The sequence below is a fragment of the Felis catus genome, chromosome C2 (genome assembly GCF_018350175.1).
Source record: "Felis catus isolate Fca126 chromosome C2, F.catus_Fca126_mat1.0, whole genome shotgun sequence".
Classification (NCBI taxonomy): Eukaryota; Metazoa; Chordata; class Mammalia; order Carnivora; family Felidae; genus Felis; species Felis catus.
Window position 1 is genome coordinate 113,657,221 of NC_058376.1, and position 9,591 is coordinate 113,666,811.

At 43.2% G+C, this 9,591-nt stretch overlaps 1 protein-coding gene across 7 annotated transcripts in view; it reads right to left on the reverse strand.

Moving 5' to 3' along the window:
- TSC22D2 (TSC22 domain family member 2) overlaps positions 1 to 8,962 on the reverse strand; it is a 48,756-nt gene extending 39,794 nt beyond the window's left edge. For 6 of the 7 annotated variants that reach the window (XM_019810573.3, XM_019810572.3, XR_006585404.1 and 3 more), the window contains exon 1: positions 6,834 to 8,962. In XM_019810573.3, the coding sequence (XP_019666132.3) occupies positions 6,834 to 8,812 (1,979 nt within the window). In that variant the 5' untranslated portion in view covers positions 8,813 to 8,962. Of the gene's footprint in view, positions 1 to 1,641; positions 5,531 to 6,833 lie in introns of those variants that run through there. The other variant, XM_023260462.2, reaches the window with a different exon arrangement.
- Between the last annotated feature and the right edge of the window lie 629 nt (positions 8,963 to 9,591).

A 9,591-nucleotide genomic window follows, 5' to 3' on the forward strand; every position in this document is an offset into this window, starting at 1 on the left:
AGTATCTGTGAGTTTAATTTTTCTTTCTTTCTTTTTTTGGTCACATGATAGTCTGGTGGCAAGAAGGCTTAAGTTGGCAGATATATATATATATATATATATATATATATATATATATATATATATATATATATATATGTCTAGATATACAGAGTCACATACAAGAAACTTTAAAATCTAACCAAGTCTCAAACTCCTTCTTTACCAATGAGGAAAACTGAGAGAAGTTAAAAAACTTAACCAAAGAAACTGGCTAAGTGGTAGAAAAGTCATGACCAGAACATAACTATTATACATCTTATAACATCATGACTTTTCTGGCTTTAAAACAATGTCTCCCTTTCTCTTATTAACATCTATACCATGGAATTACACTTTCAGATCAGAACAGAAGACTCTTGGTATGACTCACCAAGAGGTGATCAAGAGAGCAGTTTGGACAATGAAATACTAACATTTCTGTGATGTATGCTTGCCATACATACTGTATTATGTATGGATTATTTACAAATTATTTGTATACCTCATTTAATCCTCTCAAACTCTTCAACACAGATATTACCCTCATTTTTCGTATGGGGAAACAGGAGGCTTAGAAAGCTAAATAACCAGCTCAAGGTCAAAATGCCTCAGGTATGTAGCACAGCTGGGTTTTCAGCCCAGGCATGTCTGACTCCACTATCTGTAAATGGCCATTTATATGACATGCTAATACATAATTAAACATACTACTGATTTTACTTGACCAAGAGCCTTCCTCTCCTTGTTTTTGCTTTGTTTTCAAAGGCAAGGGAGACCGAATACAAGTCAAGCAAGGATGTGTTTTGGTTTAACTTATAAAACTATTTAGTTCTCTACTTAATTCTAATTCTACTTTAGAAACTAGTTGGTTTTAAACTTTGCTTTGGGTATCCTTCATTCACAGATTAAACAATCTACTGGTGTAATAATGAAGAGGGATACCCTAAAACATTAAAAGTAACATTTAAAATACACCAGCATTATTTATAATAATTGACATATTAATCAGTTTCTATATATTAATATTCTTTCATCAGATTTTATTTTTTTTTATTTTTAACATTTATTTATTTGGGGGGGGGGCAGGAAGAGAGAGAGAGAGGGAGACACAAAATCTGAAGCCATTCCTCTGAGCTGTCAGCACAGAGCCTGATGCAGGGCTCAAACTCAAGAATATAAGATTATGACCTGAGCTGAAGTCGGACGCTCAACTGACTGAGCCACCCAGGTGCTCCTGTTTCACCAAATTTTAGTGAAAGCTTATGGGAAAAGAGGCTTTAAGTAATTTAACATTCAGACTTCACTTGTTTGTCTTGCCTACTCTAATTAGCAAGGCACTTATTAATAGTCTATGTCCTAGGTGAACACACTATTAGAATTATTAACTCAGTGATCTGCAGAAATTTCACATAACTATCACATATAATGTATGACTTAATAAGACTTCATTCTTTTTAACAAATGTAAGCTTGGGTACAAAGAAATAAAACTAAATACCTAAATCTAATTTGGGGCTTTAAATTTGAGAAGCAATCCAGAAAAGCATGGATGAAATTTAATTCACCTGGTTTAAAAGCAGAACTTATAGTTTTTAAAGATAAAAGCAGATAATACCTTAAATACCAGTCAAATTCGAAGTGTATATATTAAAATATATTATGAAAGTCACATAATGATGTATGGGAATGATATGAATTGGTTATTGTTCCTAAATCTTTATGGAGAAGTTTTTGCCCTGAACAATACTAGCTTAAGAATGTAACAAATATTGAGCAATTTGGTATGTTCAAGAAATGCTGTGGGAAAGACCCAAATTATACCAATGACTCAGGTATGCACATTCTTTGTGGATGTAGTAATTTGTTTTATACCATCTAAAACAGCAGCTTCAAATCACAAGTCCACTTGGTTTAGTATAAAGAAAAAACTAACTTAAGGGATTTATTTCAATTCAGGAATTTTGCTATACATACCCCTTAAATACTGTCAATTAATAAGATTTCTTCTTAAAAACCTGCTCTTCCCATTAATAAGAAATTCATAAGAAACATCATCATTCAGGCTACATTTATCCAGACAGACCTGTTTTTATAAACCCTTTCTTCCTCATACTTAACGAGTATTTAAATTGCAATGCAATTAAGAAATAAACAGCATCTGTTCAGAAAAGGAAATACATATTGGTCTAAAACAATTATTAAGAAAAGAAATTAGATGGCTTTTTCTCACTAGTAACAAGTGTTGCTGTTCCTTCTGAGACCGTATTTCATGTCATTTCGCTCTATTTTCTTCTATCTTGGTTATGTGCGATCACTCTCTAACTCCCCCTGCCCCAACTTCTGCTATTTTAGGAAAGAAAAGTCAAGACCTTTTTATATTCCCCTATCAACCATTCCTCAGTAAAGAGACTCATTTTGGTTTCTTTACCATCTGACTGTTGGGGTGCTCTTTGTTACTAGGACACTAGAGAGCAGGACTGCTTCCAATCTCATCTGGTGCACAGAAAGACTAAACTCTATTCCAAATGACCAAGTACCAGATCCATAAATCCAGTATCATGTTTTACGATTTCCAAATTAGTGCTATCAGAATTCTCAACAGATTAATATTACATTTATTCTCAGGAAGTAGAAAACATTTATACCACACTACCAGTACTTTAAAAAAAAAAAAAAAAGACTTCCAATAGAAGCAATTTAGTTTAACATACCCTACTTCCTCCACAGGGAAAAAATAGTGTTACTAAAATAGTTACTTAGAGTGTGTCTTACCCACACACATATAAGCCATTATGTTTTCTAATGGTTATCCAATGTTTAGCCTACAGAATTTAGTTCATATAAAAATTTAAATATATATGTCTCTGTTAAAAAAAAAAGTCATACTCCTGATAAAACTCAGTTTTGGGAATTTTGGGTACTTTTGGACCATCAATCTTTCCGGAAATCTATGATAATTTCCTTTACTTAAAGCCATGTTTATAACCAAAGTATATTTTAGTAATCAGTGTGGCACTCTGATGGATCCACCATTTATCAGTTTTTATACTAAATAATGTCACTCACACGCAGGATTTTACACTGTTTACAAAATCCTTGGTAAGAGTACGTAAGATAATATCTAGTGTGTGTAACTTAAACATCAACTGTAAATCTAGTAGGGCAAAATTATCTCTACAACTCAATATAGATAAAGAAACAAAAGCTCCCAAGAAATACAGATTCAGCTAAGGAGCTTTCATTTGTAAAGACTAAATGTAGTGAGACTTTTTGAGCTCTAAGAAGTATCTATAGATTTTATGATAAAGGTTAAGAGTTACAATCTCTTGATATACATTTGCATAATCTTCTCACTTAAACAGCAAGTTAAAAAGCTCTGTTAAAAGTGTGTGTGTGTATGAGATATATGTATAACTGTAGCAACAAAATTTGTATATATAGCACATGTCAGGATACACCACTTAACATTCACAATTTATAATACTTAATCAGTCATTAGCAAACTACACAAATAAAACCATTAACAAGATATAAAGATATTGGCCACTAAGGGATCCTTACAATCAGGTTTTCAACAATCTTTTGGTTGTAGTTGACAGTTCACAATTGCATCCATTCATAAGAGTTCCTGGAATGTGGCCTACAGAGTTCACATTGGTCAGCTGTCTGTGGAAAACGATCTGCACTGTGCTCCCTTTCCAAAAGGGAATATTTTGCACTCCTCCCCATTTACAGAAAAAGGAGTCTGTTACGGGTACAGGTAATTTAAACAAATGTTGTAACTTCCACTGTAAAAGTGGCTGTTTTTTTTATGAACTATATTTTCAACCATTATTATATCCTCCAGTTTACACAAAATCAGTTTGAAGAATCAACAACTGACATAAGCCTTTTCAATGAGAAAGGCTAGAATAATATGTAAACTTTATGGTAACTGATAATAGAGAGTCAAAAGACAATGTTAACTAAGAACTTTAAAACATCTTCTTGCTTTCTATATACAACCATCAGCCCTCTTAAAGGTATATTATTAAAATGTATTATTAGAAGGTCCTCTTCTTCAAAATAAATGGTCACAAAACGAAGCCTTCCTTTAGGTAATGGAACCAAAATAACAACATAAAGTTTTCAATATATCAAACCAAAAGAATCATTGGTTTGGTCAGTCATTTTTGTTAATCTTCCATTTTCCTTCCTTTTCTCAAAGGACTAGGCTATGTTTACTGATATCTTCTTTAAAAAAAAAAAAAAGCAAATATTTATAAATTTTTAGGATCTGAAATCTGTCAACCTATTCACAAAGTTAAAGTCGTAATTACTCAATATCTCTCACTCTAATGTTTTATTTTGCATTCAAATGACTGCAACTAAAATTGTATGCAGATTTTAACTTAAGAAGGCAACCCCAAATCACCATATTAAAATTATAATTTTGTTAGTACAGTTTCCTCAAAAATAGTCATCTCAGTAATTTAAACATACACCTAGAAAAACTGTGTCATTTAATTTCAAGCATACAACTTTAAAATGCCCTCTCTTTTACAAAGCCTTTCCATTAAAAACAAAAGCAAAACAAAAAAACTATTTCTACTTAATGGATTTATTCCTTCACCAGGTGTGTTGGTCCAGTGACAAAATAGTCAAATGTGTAAGATTACATCTTGAAAACTAGCATGTTAAATTAAAAACCAATGAAAAACTACAACAAAAGAAATGCACATTTGATAAACAATGCAGATTTTAAAAGACTGGGAGGGGAAGGGAAGTATACCACATTTAATACAGGACTGCACACATATCAAAACCCCTGCACTGGATTAACTGTTGCAGTAAGAACAGATACGGTAGTATCTGTGGTTCAAACATTCACACTGGGAAATAAGATTCTTAAAATTATCAACTTTTTTAATAAAATAAGAGGATAAATAATTTCATCTTTGAGGTCATACCCTAAAGAATACATCCCAGAGTTTCCATTTGTCAACAGATCTCTCTGCTTCATGCCATATCATCATATTCAAGTCCTGGGGAATGTAATTACATATGCTGTAAACTGAGAAAGGTGTGAGGAGGAGAGAAAATACATTCTTCATTCACAGATGTGCATGTGCTTTGCAAGGAGAGGGTGTGGTTTGGGAAACCAGTCATTTCTTGAGGAGATATGGGGACAATGTACAACAGGAACAGAGAGGCAAGCAAATGGTTATTTACCAACCCATCAGAAAAAAATGGCTTCTGGTAGCTAGAAAAGGGAAGATACCTGTTGCCTCTTACCAAAGGTAAACAAACAAACTCAATCTGCACTTCAAGTGTACCCCTATGTGTGAAAAGTGAAATATGGGAGCAGATGTAAAGAGATTTTTCTGAATGGCTTGTGGAATCAGTTTCTTTACTTGGTAGTCCCATCCATATAAAATTTCTCAATGACTAGCTAGCTGAGCTCACTTATGGACACGTGGTATTCTCTAAGAGTTCTCAAATGGAAGAAAGACTCCCAACAAGCAAGTCACCTACAAAAAAAGATGAACTTTGAATTACAAAAAGCAGAGAAGATGAATTTCAGTGAGCAATTTTCAAACCAACAAAAGTATATAACAAAAATACAAGGCTAATTGGAAATGAAAAGTTAAGAAAAGAATGTGAAGGAACTCAGAAGACACAGAGGAAGAAAAAGCTTTAACAGATCTCATTGTTCTACATACCAATTATTCTAGAAATCCATAAAGATATCTTTTAATCTTTTAAAATTAACCTCTCTCAAAACAAAAATCCCAGCAAATAAATGCCTAACCGTAAAGTACCTGGAACTTTCTCTGTAATTTTAAAATGTAATTTTAAAGCTTTGTAACAAGTCGGTTTTTAAAAATTTGCAATATATGTCAAATTTCCCTCTGACATTTCCTCAAAACCACTTAAAATCCTCAATGAACCATAACCAAACATCAACTATTATAGAATTGGTATGGCAATACACCAACTTTCAGTTAAACCATTAAAAAAGCATCCCTTAAATAGAGGGAGCCAATTGTTGACACGAATACTTTTACTAATCATATTACTCTAATTTCAAGAACTGTAGCTTTTACTACTGTCAAAGAATCTTATTTCATACCTCCCTTTCCTGTAGCTAAAAGAAAAAGAAAAACTAATGGAAGAGAATATCTTTCAAACACATTTGCTTTGAAAAACAAAACAAAAAAAGGACCTTAATGAAGTCACTGGGAAGCCTCCTGACCTTAGTTCTATCTCCTTTTATTAAAAAGGCTGGAGGACAATATGATCTTCAAAGCCGGGCTTGACATTTCACCATTCTCTCTCCAGCCTCTCCGGATACACTGGAAGAGATACCTTACATGGATCTTTCCCCATTAGAGGACCTCTGGTTTTCCAGAATGGAAAAATTCAAATTTCATGTCTTGGTATCAAAACTCACACTGACAGAACTCTCTTGCCATAAGTGTTCAAGTGTGACTGTTGCCTAAGAAAAGAACAATCCAATAGGGCATAGTCTAGTTACCACCTGTAAATGTATAGAATTAAGCTTAAATCCACCTTTTTGAATAAACAAATGTTGTGCCTTATCCACGTCAGTGCTTTTAAACGACAAGACCAATTTTCTCATTACACACCGTTACATTAGCAATCTAAAACCAATGCCCTTTCAAGAACTGACAAATCTTAATAAACACAAAGAAATTTTTGTATTTAAAAATGCTAAGGGCCTCAAGTTGAAAAAAAGAACTCGAGCTGCATTCTAAACTGCAATGTTTGGTCAAGCATTTCTAACAAATATTTTAAATAAGATTTCCATACCTGTCTTCATCACCATCAACAGGAATAGCTATGCTGAATACAGAGGTGGCCAAACTGTTCATAGGTGTTAACTGAAGGGGGTTTGCCAGGGCATCTGCAACAGGAGGCTTCACAACAGGCTTATTTTCAGCAATGAGAGAAAGTGGTGGTTGAGGTAGGGGTTCTGATTTTCTTCTAGTATCGTCAACTTGCCCGACTAAAGGTTGGGTCTGAGTCTGAAACTGGCTTAAGTCAGACTGTGGTAGACTTGTTGGTACACTGGGTGTGCCTTGCGCTAAGGGCAGCCCAACATGCTGGATTACGCTGCCGCTCCTGCTGACTGGCGTATGGCTGCTCAGCTGCTGCGACTGGACCAGAGGCGCGGGTACATTTGGCATAGTAACAGAGGTGGTAGACACACTAGGCACGCTTGGAGCGGGCACGGCTGCAGGCACGTTTGGAACTCCGGGCAGTACGGCGTGGGGGCCGCCAGGCACGGCCGACGGCGCACCACTGCCGCCCATCTGCGGCGGAGGCACGGACTGGGGCTGCCCGGTCCCAGGGGGAACCAGGCCCGGCTGCACCGCGCATCCTACAGCGGCCAGGGGCACTCCAGCCGGTTGACCAGGCGCGGCCTGCCCGCCCTGCGCGGGTCCCGGCCCCGGAGCCACGGCTTCACCGGGCAGGGAAGACGCGCCTATTATCTGCGCACCCACCGTGGAGGCATTCTGGCCGGTGCCCACCGGCAGGCTGGCAGGCGTGGCGAGGCTCGCTCCGGCGCCGGTGGACGAGGGCTGAGCAGGGCTTGGCGGCTGCAGGCCGGCCACGTGCGGCTGTAGGTACTCACTCTGCCCCGTGGGCTGGACGGGCAGCAAATGCCCCGGCGGGAGCGGAGGCTGGGGGTACGCGAACTGCGGAGGCTGCTGCGTCGCTGGCGCTCCGAGGGTCGGGCCGGGCTGCGGCGGCAGGGGCACGCCGGGCTGCGTCAGGGTTACATTCGTCAGCGGCAGACCCTGTCCGTTGGGCCCCTGCGGGAGGACGCCGGGGCCGGCTCCCTGGGGCTGGCTCGGCTGCGGGGCTGCCATCATCTGCTGCGGCCCGGCCGCGGCTCCCGGGAACGGCGGCACTGGAGCCGCGCTTTGAACCACAGCCCCACCTACGGGCGGCGGTGGCTGTGGCTGCCCAACGCCAAAACTCTGCGGCTGGGCCGGGGCGGGCTGGCTCATTTTCTCCGACGGGGGTAGCTGTGACACAGCAGTCAAGGAACTGTCAGTTCCCGAGTCGGGCCCGTGCGCCCCCGGCATGGAGGCCACCACCACCACCACCGACCCTCCGGTGGCGCCCAGGCCGCTGTCCCGCTCCGCAGTCTGGTCAAAAGTACTGCTGTGTCTAATGCAATCCCCGGACCTGGTCAGGACGCTGCTGTCCGAATCCCGCTCATAGTATTCCATACACGTCCATCGGCCGCGTCGGTAGGGCTCCCCGCTCCCGTGGTCCAGCTTGATCACGCGAAATCGGGAACTACAAGTGGTGGGGGGCTGCGATGGGGCCGCAGTCCCTGGCCCGGCAGACGAGCCCGCGACCGAGGGACCGCCGGGTGCTCCCGCGGAGGGGGCCGAGGTGGCGGCCGCCGCCGCCGCAGTACTGGCCAGCGCCCCAGCCACGCTCCGGGCCGAAACGGCTCCTCCTCCGTTGGCGGGAGCAGCCGCCGCGGCCGCCAGCTGCCCGTCCAGGAGGAGGTTTGGGGAGACGGTCCCGGGAGTCTCCGCATCCCCAACATTGTTGAGCGTCTCTTCCGAGGAGCTGCGCTCACAGACCTCCTCAGGGCCATAATCCGTGGCCCGAGAGACGTCGAATATCTCGGAGGAGACGTCCTCCGTACGTGACTCGTCCGGGTCGTCCAGGCTCTCGGTGTCCTCGGTGATGCTGGTGGCCACCTGGGCCGTGGTGACACTAGTGATCTGGAAGCAGCTCTTCTTCTTGGCCGGCATCTTGGACATGGTGAGGAAGGCTGGAGGGCAGAGAGGCACGCCGGCTCCTCTGCGATCTTGCCGGAAACCAGGAAGGGCAGAGCAGGGGCCCCCAAAGACAAAGTCCGCGTCCGCGCTGGGGTCTGAGGCCCGCCGCTGTGAAAAGTCACTGGCTGATCCGGACGCTGGCCGCCCTGCGAGACATCCTCCTCCCCGTTTCCTTCAGTGTCGGTCTCTACGGCTCTGCCCCCGTCGCACTCGCGCGGCGGCTCCTCCTTCCTTTTCGCCTCCCGCAGTCGCGGCGCCTCGATTCAATCCCCTCAGCGGCGGCGCGAGCGCGATCCCAGGGGCGGGCCGGCTGCTTCCTCCTCCCGTCTCCGGGGCCGCCGTGGTCAGTCCAGCTCGACGCTCGGCGCGGTCAGCAGGCCGGGCTGGGGGTGGGAGTGGGAGGGCGAAGGGGAGGAGGAGGCGGCGGCGTGAGGGGCGGTGCTGCCCCGCTCGGGCTCCTCAGGCCAGTGCCGGCGTCAGCTCTGGGCTCTCTCGGACGCTGAGGGAAGGGGAAGGAGTGGCGAGTCTGGAGCCGGGGATTCCTAATTCAGCCAGGAGCGGCGGGCCGGGGCTGGCTGAAGGTCCGCGGGCGGGCGGCGGAGCTTCGGCGCGGGCGGGCGGCCCCCTCCCCGGCTTTAGCCGGAGCTCAGCCCCAGGGACATGTCGACTGTCTCTGGCGGAAACCCGCTCCGGGGGAGGGGAAAGCAAGCTCGGTCCTCCCCTTACAGGGGAGCCACCCCCGCGGGCGGGCGGCGGCGGTC